The sequence below is a fragment of the Ambystoma mexicanum genome, chromosome 13 (assembly GCF_040938575.1).
Source record: "Ambystoma mexicanum isolate Mex_15411 chromosome 13, UKY_AmexF1_1, whole genome shotgun sequence".
Taxonomy (NCBI): Eukaryota; Metazoa; Chordata; class Amphibia; order Caudata; family Ambystomatidae; genus Ambystoma; species Ambystoma mexicanum.
Window position 1 is genome coordinate 673,796,500 of NC_090938.1, and position 13,783 is coordinate 673,810,282.

Below are 13,783 nucleotides of genomic sequence, written 5' to 3' on the forward strand. Positions count from 1 at the left end.
TCTCACAAAGACCACCGGCCCTGGTTCCCTAGGATCAATAGAGTTGCGCATGTGCACTGATACCTTTTCTTGTCCAAGTGCCCATCAGCCTCTGTCCTGGCCAGGTCTGTTTCACTAATCGTTCAGGAAGTCACCCAGAGCAATGGAGCGCAGAGTGGTCAGGTTTACTGATGCAAGATCCAGAGACTACAACTACCAGTACAGACCACACTGTGCATATTGATCAAATAGCTAGTAAACCCCCAACAGCACCATCCAGAGACCAACGACAAGGACTAAGAGTACCACAAGTCACCCATGTCCAACAGCCAAAGCCTGGCCCGGACCAGAAGCAACAAAATGGTTGCTGTATGCAGTACCCTTTGGGAACACTACAACAACCCTGACTACAGGTAATAGGAAACCCAACCTTTGGTATAAGCTTGTACTACACAGTTTTGGTAGCGTGTTGAGCAGCCAGGCTTATCTCAAGAGGGGTCAATGTGAGCTGTAGGTGAGTTACACAGAGATTCACAGTGACAAGTATTCAAATAAACTCTTACATACAAGGTTTCTTGAATAAACAATTATTAATTTATTTATCAGGTCAGAGTAAGCCTTATTGAGAAGGGGGCAATATAAAAGTAACACTGAAATATACATCATAAAATACACACTCTTAATATCTCAAATCAGCGAGTACCCTTTTGGGATGGCCCACGACACAACCTACACCCTAAGGTGACTTAGTAGCTAGGGTGCTGGGGACATTAATATATCACTGTTGCATTTAGAATCATTCAGGACTAAGTCAAAGAAAAAGGTTATTTAGAACATACAAGAGGCCACAAATATTCTTAAGCATGCAAATACATTCAGGTCCCCCAATAAGAGTTATTCAGTAGAACAGGCTAAGCCAAAGTCAATGGGCCAAAGTCAATGGGCAAAAGTCTATATGAGCTGAAGTACTTCTTTGCAGGTAAGTAACAAAAGTCTTCGCCCAATGTTTTAGACGTCTTTGAAGAAAAAGAAGAATCAATGTAGGGCCACAAGCTGTTAGACTTGTGAGTAGTAGAAGATGCAAGCAACTCTACAGCAAGAGGTAAGTTCTCTCAGACTTTTATAGTACCTTTGTATTGAAGAAAAAGTGCAGCAGATGACTTCTGTTCCTGAGCAGCTCTGCAGATCTTTCTGTTCCTGGGCCTCAGTCAAGGGGGCAAGAGGGAGGACTTTTGGGTACTCCTGCTCTGCAATGGGACGGTCACCGCTTGCAACCGGCAATCTTCAAACAAGTGGCTCTTCGGTGTTTCAGCTCCTCACGTGTACCACAAATAGCAATACTGAGGTTCCTGGCTGGCTAGAGGGGCTTTCCTTGCTTCTGGGGTCCCACACTCTGTGAGGGGGGCTCAGGCATGGTCAGTCATGCTTGGCCAGCTTAAAAGCAACGCACACAATCTGGTATTCCTCTCCCTGGCGTTTCGGTTTCCAGCAGCAACTCTGTGGAAAGTCAACCAGCTCCAAGAGAATGTCCAGGTGGCTTACTATGGAGTGGATTAGTCCCACCAACTCAAGGGGAGAAGTCGTCCTTGCAGGGGCTTCTCAGTCGATACGAATGTGGATTTTCTGCACAGCAGCAGGGCTTCACCGGGCAAACCACCGATCCAGGAGTTGCAGCAGGCGTGTTCTTCAAGTTCTTCTTCAGTTGCTTCGTCCAGTGGTCGACTCTGCCTTCCAATCCAAAATCTTTGCCTTTTATTCAGTTCTCTCCCATTCATTCCAGCCTAGCTGTCACTTACCCAGCAGGGTGGCTGTCCTTGCTGGACAGTCAGGCCGCCAATCACTGCAGATTGCATTTGGGTCTCCTAGGAGACTAAGCACAGGGAGTTCCGGGCACCTCGCTCACTTCCTGCCCACCCCAGACACCCTGGAGCCAGAGGCAGGCTTCACTCATGAATCCCACCAAAGGCAAAGTGAACAAAGGGACCAAACCTGGTTTGGCGCGCAGAGTAAATCTCAAGAAGGACCTTTCCAGAAAGAAATGGGGAAAAAAGAAGACTGGGCCCATTTTGACAAAAATTGCACCCTTGGGTGCTTTACTGCAGCGGCTAACGCAGCCCATAGTAAATGCACACCACGGTAGTTAAAAGTAAACCACTGCCACCAGCCATTCATCAAGGAAAGGGTAACATAAAAATGTTACATGAGAAGCTAGACAAAAGGGATACTAGGTAACCCCTCCAGCACCCTATTGTAGGATAGGGTGTGCTGGGTCTAGAAAGTTACAAATGTTAGTTAAGTCAATTTCGCTTTACTGCTCTGGGAAACAGCAGTTTATCCCAGAGAAGGTGTTGAAACCTTTGGTAAATCACATTAAAGTACATGAGTGGGAAAAAAGGGCCTCACTCTCTCCAGGTTAAAAAAATCAAGTCCTCAAAATCCAGCAAATTTGCTGGGGGTTTCTAAGGTAGAGGGAATTAGCACATTTACGAGAATTCTGCCTAACACTTGCCAGTTGCCACGATAAAAAAGGACTTCTCACCCATGAGCCGGATGGGAGACCCAATACCTACCCACAGGGTCCCCAGGCTTGCTTCTGGGGAACCGTGGAGCTGGAGCCAGCAGGCAGCTGCGCAGCAGTAGGTGAGCCCATAGAACACTCCCCAAAATCCCTATGGACTTACCTGATAAAGTAGGGGAACAGAAAAACAACCATAGAGACCGCATGGGTGGATGGAAGAGGCTGACAACATGGTGGGGCTAAAGGCTTTTATGAAGACTCCCAGGGAAAATGCCAGTCCACAAGGGCGGGAAAAAGGAGGAATTTGGCCAGCAGTCTTCCAGGGCCACTTTATGCCTGGTCTATACCACAGTGTCCAATGGGAGCTTAGGGAACTTGCCACACATCCTGCATTCTTGTTGCTGTGTCTAAAGTTTAAGCGCCTGATCATAGGAACAGTAGGAGAAATCTATTCCTTAAATTCCTAAAGAGTTTCTTATACTATAAGAATATAAGAAGAAATCTCTTTAGGAACTTATGAAATAGATAGACTTTAGGACTGTTCTTATGATTAGGCACTTTCCTCAACTGACAGGGGGGTTTGAGGTTTATTTCATAGGTTGTTGCCCCACATAACCCTGTCACTATAATGCAGGTACCTCTCTCTTTTGTCTAAAGTTTCTCTATAGTGTGCCAGTATAATAACAAAAGGAAAACATCTATCCAACCAGAAGGGTCATGCGGAAAGTGTAACAGAATGGGAGTAGTGTAGCAAATGTGCTTTGTGTGGCAGTCGAGAGTGTATAACGCCCAGAGATGTGCTTGGAGCGTGTTGCTGAACACTGACTCGTAGGGTGGTAAACGGCTGCCCTCTCAGGTCATGCCGAGACAAATTTGTGCTTAGCAGTTATTGTGTGTATTATCACATTAAAGCTGGAAGGAAAGTGTCTACATTAGAGGAGTCTTGCCAGATCATTTGAGCCACTATATCCGCAATTGGTAGGAACCATTGATTGCAGCTGTTGCTGACCTTAGTGCTGAGAGGAAAACCGCGTGCATGGTTTCCCCTATTAAATTCCACGACTTTAACATTTCCTTTGCTCCATCGTCGCTCCATTTTCCGGGTATAAGGAACAACTCATAGCGACATTTCAAGGAAGCATTAAATAAGAGGTTATTTTTTCAGAATGGTTTGCACTATTCCTCCACTGAAGTGGGCATACCTGGTAAAGCCGGTGTTATGCCGTCGCTGATAGGAGTCCTGCTTTTTAGGAGATGGACTTCGGGGCCGGCCCTTCTCTTTACGGTCTGACACTGAGCTGTGCCTGCATTACAAAAACAAGGAAAGAGGGGAAGTTAAAAAGATACATTTACTTTTGCTTCATGAGACTTGCTAGAAAATGCTATTTCAGATAGAAGTTTATTACAAGTAGTAAGGGTACCATTTTGTGTGGGGTACACTTCTATTTTTTGTGAAACCAGCAGCTTGTTAGCATTGGGCTAATTACAGTGGGAGACACCAGCCAGAATGTTTCTTATAGTTAAGATTAGTGAAACACCAACACTGGCTTTCTTAGAATTCAAATCCTCAGTTAAGGAAATGGATACCTCTGCTATTTAAGTAATCCTTTCATTTAGTCCTCTCCCAAGTGAAGGATAGTTGTGTGAGTGTTACAAGCCATTTAATTTGGAGAAGGAGCCAGTTAGTCATTGATCCCAACAGTGACTTTCAGATACTACCCATTGCTATCCTGCTCATACAGACTGTCACCATTGATAATTGTGTACCACTCCTCAAACCAGCTCATGCCTCCTCTCATCAGTGTCCAACAAATACCAACCCAATTCAGTACCTAACCGAACAACTCAATGAAAAAAACGATTCCACAGACCGAAACACACAATCCGGTGATAATTATTAACACCACCACCAAAAAACACAGCCACAGACCAAACAGACCACAATAAACACAAAGATACACTGCAACCTAGTCAATGCCAGATTGATGCCAAGAACACAAAAGAAATGTATGATTTGCTATGCGAGGGAGGGGTAGACATCCTATTACTCACTGAAACCTTGCTAACACAAAACTACAAAGTCACAGTACACAGCTGCCTGCCCAACATCTTCAAACTCAAGCAGGCCAACAGAGAAGGAACATGAGGAGGAAGACTCACTGTGGCATAATATGACCACCTAAAAAAAAAAAGAACAGCTTACCCATTAAACATCTCAAACTGTAAATCACTCGTACACCAAGCCTCAGACCTCCAAACCAATCTAACCTTTCTACTAGTCTACAGACCACCAACCTAGGACACTACATTCATAGACACCTTCATAGAAGCGGTCACCAACATGGCCATTAAGCATGAGCAGCTGATTATTCTTGGTGACTCAACATTTAGTTCGAAGAAGAGAACATTAACTCACAAAATACTAAACAACCAAATGGTGACAATGCATGAAAAATAGTGAAAGGAGTGATGAACACAGCAGGCCACACTATATTCAATCTTCACCAACAAACATTTGGTCTCAACGGCGCCCCCACTGCATATGCTCTGGAGCGACCTTATTATACCCTTCGTGATTCAAGCACCATCAAGAACACCCAACAATGCCCCTAATAACTCTCCAACCTAGAAAAGAAACTGGAGAACTATCAACAGTGTGGAAGTTAACATGAAACTGAAAGCCACAAAACCATCACTCGCCACCTCAGATGGAACCGGCATAGAAGAAAGAACAGACGCAATCCTAAAATGGATCACAAAAACAATAGATGACATTGCACCAGAAAAACCTTTCAACTGTAAGGAAGGCATGGTATCATTCAGTGAATACAGACACAAGTGATCACAGTTCAAGGGTGTTTATTGAACTTTAGTGGGTTGGTAGAACACCTATCTAAACCTAAATCGAAATATGGGAGCAAGCTACGACCATCAAAAAATAATAACGCAGTCCTAGTGCAGTCTGTCAAAATAAAAGGGCCTATATACTAATAAATCTATTGCCAATCCTTACTTCTAAATACAAAATGGTGTGGGATAACAATGTATGCAAAAGAAAAGTGTTAAATTGGCACATACATGCTTTGCACACACTCTGGCTTCTTTGCCACGAGATAATGGGGCCTTCCACCAAAGTCTCTCTCGCAATGACAGTGTCTTATTGCAGAGGGCCTGATATAACAAACAAAACAAAAGTTATTTTCCTTTGTCACGGTTTTCATTTTCACAAGTTCAAGACTGGTCTCCCTCCTTAGTGCAGGACCATGGGTTCCCCTCGTCCCTGCTCAGACCCCTTTTCTACAATGTTCACAATTTGCTCTCCCACGTTCGGGCTCAGACCAGGGATTCCCCTCGTTTGGGCTCAGATGCCTTTGATACCAGAATCAAAGACTTTCGAATGTGCAATTGGTTTTGCTTAAACCATTGCAGGACCACTTCGATTCACTTCACACAATGTACACTTCAGATCAAACTTCTACTTTCGTTTCTCTTGTCTGGATACCGTAGAGAGACCTTCGACTGAGCATGTTCACAGTGCCGGACCATTCTGGTGAACTTCAAATATTCCCCAGCAATTTAGCTTCACTCCAGTCTTTCATCACACACGTTTAACAATGTTCGCTTTCAGAATGTTGCTGCTTACAACCTTGACTTCAACACCGAATGGTCTGGCATCGGTATCCCCAACTCACCAGCTGTGTTGTTCTCCGTCGCTTCTTTGTTCTTGGAGCCAAGGACGATACCACGGCATCTGCTGCTCCTCCCCGCCTTGGCCTGTTACGTGGGAGGACCCTCAGTGTCTCCGACACGCAATACAGGATTCTTCAGCCTTGTTTCCTGGCCTTACGTTTTCTGCCTTGAAGGTTTCTTGAAAGTAACGGCTTCCTGCAAAAGGGTCAAGGGTGTTGCCCCTCACACAAACCTCTCGTGCCTGGCTGTCTTTCTCCCTTCGCTCAACTGCCGACTCAAAACTGGTGTACCTTTGTGTGTTTTGCCTCAGTGTGCTCTCATGCTCCACTTTTTATCCGTGTGAGGAAGCGTAATGGAAGACAGGTGTGAGTGATTGTCGATAATTGCCTGACCTCACCTAACCATAGTATTGGGACAGGTCAGGTCCACAGCTAGGGTGCGAGTCGCGTTTCTCCCAGAGCAGGCTGTCCGATTAAAGTGTTCATGCAGGAAAAGGGGGGTTGAGTTTCTAAATATCCCATAGGGTAGGATGGGGTAAAGGTGTAACAGGGAAGAGAGGGATACAGCGTCTCACCATCCAGTGTCCCACTCCCGCACCCCTCCCTTCATGCAGGAAAAGGGGGGTTGAGTTTCTAAATATCCCATAGGGTAGGATGGGGTAAAGGTGTAACAGGGAAGAGAGGGATACAGCGTCTCACCATCCAGTGTCCCACTCCCGCACCCCTCCCCCCTGTGAATCTGATAAAATGAGGAGCCTGGTATTGTTATCGTTAGACTCATCATCATTAGTATCTGTAGAGAACCATTACCCATTAGAACACCCATTATTAGAATCAGTACTCTCCGTTAGAATCACCATTACCCAATCATTACTCTTTGCTATGGAATCATTCCATTATTGCTATTCCATTATTGCATTCTGTTTAGCTATCCATAGTACATTGCTCAGACAGACACTGTCTACATATTAGACTGCCACCTTTATATGCATTTGCAATATGCTTTTAGAATGATATTGCCTCATATTTTGCTTGCCATTAGGAGAGAAACATGCTGCCAATTTGCACTTTGCCATTTGAAATCGAATGACACTTGCACATATCTGAAGTGCCATGTAGTGTTTTAGAGGCACAACATATACTCACTATGATTTGCTGTTCATCTATGTTTGCATTAGATATAGCGCTTGGGCTGAGAGAGAAAATGCATTGCTTGCACGACACACACACACACTGTCATATTTGAAATGCATGTAAAGCCATTCACACATTGTTATGCTTTGTAGAGACACATTTAGAGACTGTCATGTATGTATGTATGTATGTATGTATGTATGTTGAGTCACTTAGAGTGAGTTGCTTTATAGTGCCTGGATTTGCGGTAAACGCTAGAAAGCATTAGGCTGGCATTTGAATCCATTCTGATAGAGCAGAAGTTGCCTGCACGCACTGGGCTCAGTGCGGAGAATTGTTTTGCAAACATTGGCAGAGAGTACAGATAACATGGACCCTTGTCCTAGTAGAGACGGCCTAGGAAGCTTATCAGCTTGGCTGGTGTGCTTCGCGAAGACAACCCAAAGGTGTGGGCTGCGCCAAGGGAGTGATGATGGAGAGATGGAGAGGTGCCTTTTGTATGAGAGGGACGGGGGCCTAAGAGCATTTTGTAATACAGAGTGAAGCCTGGAGTGGAGAGAATGGAGAAACAGGGAATAGATGTATTTCGCAACATTCTTGGAAGGCCAAGAGGGAGAGATATGAGGTCACGCTGACAGCACACGAAGTGACAGGACATGCCATGCAAGGAACACGCAAACACAGACAGGCAGGCATTTTGCTAAACGCTGAGGGAGAGACATTCTTAGACATTCTGTGCGTCATTGGAGACTATAACCAGGAGGCCTGGAGAGAAAGGACTGAAGAGTTGTGCGAGACTGGAGAGTTGTGGGAATCTGCACGAGAGGGGACTGCACGAGAGATCGAGAGTTGGCTGGAGATGGTGCAGCAGACTGATGGGCCTTGATGAGATCGATGAGGCAGAGAGAGAGCGCTTGGCAGTTGGCAGTCTTGCGGCCTGCCACTGACTGATTGAGGCCTAGCTGATTGACAACAGAATGGGAAGCATGGGTTTGGCCTAGGCTTAAATTGATTGATAAGAACAGACACACACACACAGAGGTTTGGGTGAAGGGGAAACTAGACAGGGATTGTCTAGTGTGGATGGTGTGGATTTGCCCATGAAGGTGATGGATGATTGGCGCTTGCATTAGATTGCATTAGAACCACACTTTTGCAGCACGGCTTACATTAGGAACCTTAAAGGCTTATAGATACTGCATGGTAGCTTTGCACCAGAAGTATAAAAGGTGCAAATTAGACATGGCATTAGAACTGCCTGCATTGTCATGCATTATGCTTAGCTGTGTGTATATAAATACATGTATCCCATTGTTATAAATTGAATCGATTCTTTGTGTTGTCTTTGTGTCTTAATGTTATTTGTTATTGCCCACGGTAGTAGAATAGGTGTATGTTATTAGGCGTAATCTAGGAGTAAGTAACCACAGTGCACATGGGGCCTGATACGAATGCAGTCAAAAGGGAGGGGGGGTATAGTGATCCACACCCCCAATAGGAGGTTGTCAGATTGTCAAAGATTGTCTGAAGACCGGAGCGTGCTTGCCCAAGGGGAGGGGGGGGGCAACACGACGGTTAGGGGTTTGGGTTTTTCAGACTGACACCCCACGGAGCCCTCCCACCCAGATGATCCTCCCACACTGGTCCACCCCCAGGGTCTGGATCCAAAGGCGATGGCTGTGCCCTGGCCACCTGAGAGAGAGATCCATGAGGACTAGCAGGTGAGACATCTTCTGGTTTCTCACACACCCTTCCTCTATGCGATGTCGCTGCATCTGTTTCACAGGGATACAGAGAAAGGAAATAGTCGTTCCCCTGGTTTTTGCCTTTTCAGTGTTCCACAGTGTAATAGTAGGGTTGCAGGTCTAAGAACCATCGCATGACTCAAGAGTTAGAGTCTTTAGGCTTATCCATAAAAGGGGAATGGTCTGTGACAAGGGTGAACTTCCTCCCCAAAAGGTAGCATCTTAGATGGGTGATTGCTCATTTGATGGCAAGGGCCTCTAACTCCAATACGGAGACGTTCTTTTCACGAGGAAAGAGTTTGACTATTAAATAGGATAAGATGTTCTAATCCATCACAAATGTCTGGTAAGAGTGCTCCTAACCCTGTGAGAGAAGCATCAGTTTGCAACACAAACTCCTTTGAAAAAACTAGCACCTTTAGGATTGGGTTCTGGCACAAGGTTTGTTTAAAGTGGTTGTAGCACATGTCATCCTCATCAGTCCAATGAAGCTTCTGGGGTTCAGTGATTTGTTGGTTAGCCTAGCTGTTTTATCCGAAAAATTAGGAGTGAACCTACGGTAATAACCAATCAATCCTAGGAATGCCCCCAGGTGTCTCAGCGTGGGGGTATCTAGGACGGCTTTCACTTTTTCTCATTGGGGCTGGACACTGCCAATCCTGACAAACAAGTGGAGGCATCTCAAGGCGGATTGGGCGATTTGGATGGATTGGCAGTTAAGCCCGCTTCTCTGAGGGTTCTCATGATGGTATACAGATGTAATAGATGGTCCTCCCAAGTGTTGCTGTAAATGACTGTTGTCAATATAAGCCCCACAGAAATCGGAATAGGGCTGTAATATCCTGTCCATAAGCCGTTGGAAAGGGGCTGGGGCCCCATGCAGGCAAAGAGGGAGGACTTTAAAGTGGAATAGTCCTAGGGGCGTTGAGAAAGCGGCCTATTCTTTATCACAGGTCCATGTACGGGTACCTGCCAATATCTTGGTCAAGTATAGGGTTAATATAAAAGACGGTACTTCCTAGTTTATCAATGAATTCATCGATGCACGGCATGGGATAGACAAAGGCGGCAATGGCTTTAACCTGCCTCAACTCTATGCAAAATCCCCGGGAATGATCCAGTTTGGTTGCCAATACAATAGGGGAGGACCATGGGCTGAAAGAAGGCTCGATAATGTTTGCCCTCAGCATCTTTTTAACTTGCTCTACCACTATTTGTTTTCAGGCTTCTGAGAGTCTGTAGGGTTTTAAATGGACCACTTTTCCCCTTGGAGTTCTGATACAATGGTAATTACCATGTACTCTCCCTGGTTTTTCGCAGAATACATTGGGGAATGTCATGACCAGGTCATTTAGGTCTTCTTGCTTCTGTCTAGATAGCTTTTGGGGAAGAGGTTCTGGGTTGTCAATCTCCTCCAGTATTAAACAAGACAATATTGAGGTGAAGGCAGTGCAAGGATTTTCTTTCCACTCCTTTAAGAGATTTACATGGTAAAGGTGGGTCTTTTGCTTATTTTCAGGTTGGGCTATTGTATAGGAGCACATACCCGTTTGCTCTAGCACCTCGTATGGCCCATGCCATTTTGAGACAAGTTTATTATCAGAGGTAGGTAAGAGGACGAATACCTTTTGTCCTACCGAAAATAGCTTACATTTACTTTCTTTTCATAGGTGGACTTTTGTTGGGCCTGAGCTTTTTCCATGTGAGCGCAGACTAGATTTAGAACAAGGTTCATATGCTCTCGCAATCAGGTAGCTGTTTGTGAAAGGGGAATAGGTGCCTCTTCCCTTTCTTCCCAGGTCTCCCGGAGCATGTCGAAGACATCTCTTGGTTGTCTACTGTAAAGTAGTTCAAAAGGAGAGAAAACGGTGGATGCCTGATGGGTTTTCCTCACAGGCAAATAGGGCCCAGGGGATGATGCTATTCTAGTCCTTTCCATCCTGATCTACTAATTTTCTAAAAATAATCTGAAGGGTTTTCTTGAATCTATCGACCAACCCGTCCGTTTGGGGGTGGTAAACGGAGGTTCTTAAAGTGGAGATATGTAGTAATTCCTTGACTTCACTCAGTTTGCTCATAAAATTAGATTGTTGATCCGTCAGAATTTCCTTTGGGAAACCAACCCTAGAAAAGAATGGTAAAAGGTGTTTTAAGATCTGTTGGGTTGTATTGTTCTGCAGAGGGAACACCTCTAGGTATCGGGTAGTGTAATCAACGATTACGAGGACATATTTATTACTCAGATTCTAGAGTTTTCCAACAGCCCATTAATGTCCATCCCAATTTGCATCAAAGAAGGGTTCTGCACGGGCAGTGGTTATACAGCAGGCATCTGCGGTCGCTGGAAGTAGCTACAGCAGTCTTCTCCTCTTCTTCATCATCATCGGATGTTCAGTTCCAGTGGTCAACTCGTCTTGAGCTTCCTGATCCAGACCAGATATACAGGAACCCACACACAACCTCTGCAAACTCTCCCTGCAGTTTACAGAAAGTGTTGGGTGGCTGTCCAATCAGGACAGCCAACCCCCCAGTGGGGACTGGATTCTCTCAGGCACACCAGAAAACAAAGGGAGAGCGTAGCTGCAGACTCCTCCCTCACTTCCTGCTTTCACAGACACTGTGGAGCCTCGGCGAGCTACACAAAGAGTTCCAGCCGAAGACAAAAGTACAAGCAGGACCTTCCCCACCCAGAACGGCAGAAGAACCAAGAAAGGGCAAGCACACTAAAAATGGTGATAAAAGAAAGAAACCACCATTCTAGCATAAACAGTGACCCTTCTGTGCATTACCGCAGCTGTAATGACAGCCTGCAAGTACAAATGACACAAAAGTTAGTAAAGTTTGTCCACTGCCAACAGTCAGCTTGTTAAGCGTGTCACTGTAACAGAAATGACACAGGAGCAGTGAGAAAGGGGATTCAGTGTAACCCCCAGCCCTCCACATAAGGTGGGGTGTGCAGGTCTCACAAATTATATATATATATATATAGAAACTTGCCATGTCTGCCCTATCTGGTGATGGTAATGGCATATGGCAACTGCTCTCAAAGAACAAAAAACGCGATCTAACTCTAAACTGTATCAACTAAGACACATGGGTGACTCATGTGAAATCCACCCTTGGACGAGTGGAACTTACAACTACTGCTCTTCCGATTCCTGATGCCCCATGGGTTTGCAAAGCATCTGTTCTTGATATTATTACAATTATTGAAAATTTGAAATCTTTGCGGGCTGCTGGCCCGGACTGCATTTGTAATCTTGTGATCAAGAGTGATCCCCCACTTTGGGGTGCAGCTCTGCATATCCTTTTCATGCATATTGGGAATCATGGATCTCTTCCGCCGTCATGGTGACTGAGTAATGAATTGACTGTTCATAAGAAAGGCGCTTGGGATGTGCCATCCAACTACCGTATGTTAGCCATGTTGGATTCCACTTCGAAATTCTTTCCCAAAGTCCTTCTTTATGAATTGAAATTATGGATATCTGAAAACAAGATCTTGCCTCGGAAAAAAATCGGTTTTAGGGACAAGTCAAGCACATCTCACAATTTTCTCATATTGAGTTCTGCAATTGAACATTCTTGGCAGCGTCGTAAACTTGATGTACACTGTGCATTCATTGATTTTTCCGCTGCATTTGATACTGTGTGTAGGAATCGGCTGTGGCGGAAACTAGGGGCCTGGGGGATCCCTCCTGGCTTGCTCCATATGTTGATGTTGCTCCATGAAGACACATCCGTCCGTGTGTGCTTAAATGCACTAGGAAGACTCTCCAAACGATTACTCTCTTACCCGGTAACGTTCTTTCGATGGGATGGTCTGACGACGAATTCCATATCTATGACAGGTAATCACCACAGCTGTGCTGCTTCAGGAAATTTTCAACGTCTGTGTCCTGCGTCGATGCGCTGTCCTCGAGGGCCTCCGTCGAGCTGTCATCACGGATGTTCTAAGTAGGATGTACGATGCCTGTAGCCTCAGTTGTAGTTTTTCCCAGAACGTGTGGCACCAATCTTCTGCCAGTATGACCACAGAAAGCCTTGCGGAAACGTAAGCTGCAATCGCATAAGAAATTCTGAAGCGGGGCAGGTAGGGAGGGAGCGATATGGAATACGTCGTCAGACCATCCCATCAAAAGAACATTACCTGCTAAGAGAGTAACTTGTTATTCGAGGGGATTGGGTCCTCTGACGTATTCCATATCTATGACAGACTCCCAAAGCACTACCAACGTATGGAGGAGGGAAAAGAATTTAAAATATAGAAATTTAGAATGCCCAATCAAATTGCAGAGTAAAGGACCGCCTTGCCAAAGGCCAGATCCTGCCCATAGGTAGAGTCTAGGGAGTAGTGACGTACAAAAGTATGGACCGAAGTCCAAGTGGCTGCTTCACAGATGTTACGAATAGGAACACCCCTCTGCAGGGCAGTAGAGGCAGCCATACCCCTAGTAGAATGGGCCCGTAGGCCTACCGGAGGGTCCTTACCCGCCAAGCGGTAACATTCAGAAATTGCCAAGATAATCCATCTAGACAAAGTTTGCTTAGTAACACCTTGTCCCAAACGCCTTCCAGCGTAACCTATAAAGAGATGATCGTTCACTCTGACCCGGGACATGCGTGAAATGTAGAAACTTAAAGCTCTCCTAGGATCCAGCCTATGGAGCCTCTCCTCTTCCTTACCAGGATGTGGAAGAGGATAAAATCCCGGAAGA

At 45.3% G+C, this 13,783-nt stretch overlaps 1 protein-coding gene across 1 annotated transcript in view; it reads right to left on the reverse strand.

Annotated features, from left to right (window-relative positions):
* The window catches only part of CWC25 (CWC25 spliceosome associated protein homolog), a 309,854-nt gene that overhangs the window by 119,787 nt on the left and 176,284 nt on the right, over positions 1-13,783 (reverse strand). The window contains exon 8 of the mRNA XM_069634697.1: positions 3,700-3,801. Coding sequence (XP_069490798.1) covers positions 3,700-3,801 — 102 coding nt within the window. The remainder of the gene's footprint in view (positions 1-3,699; positions 3,802-13,783) is intronic.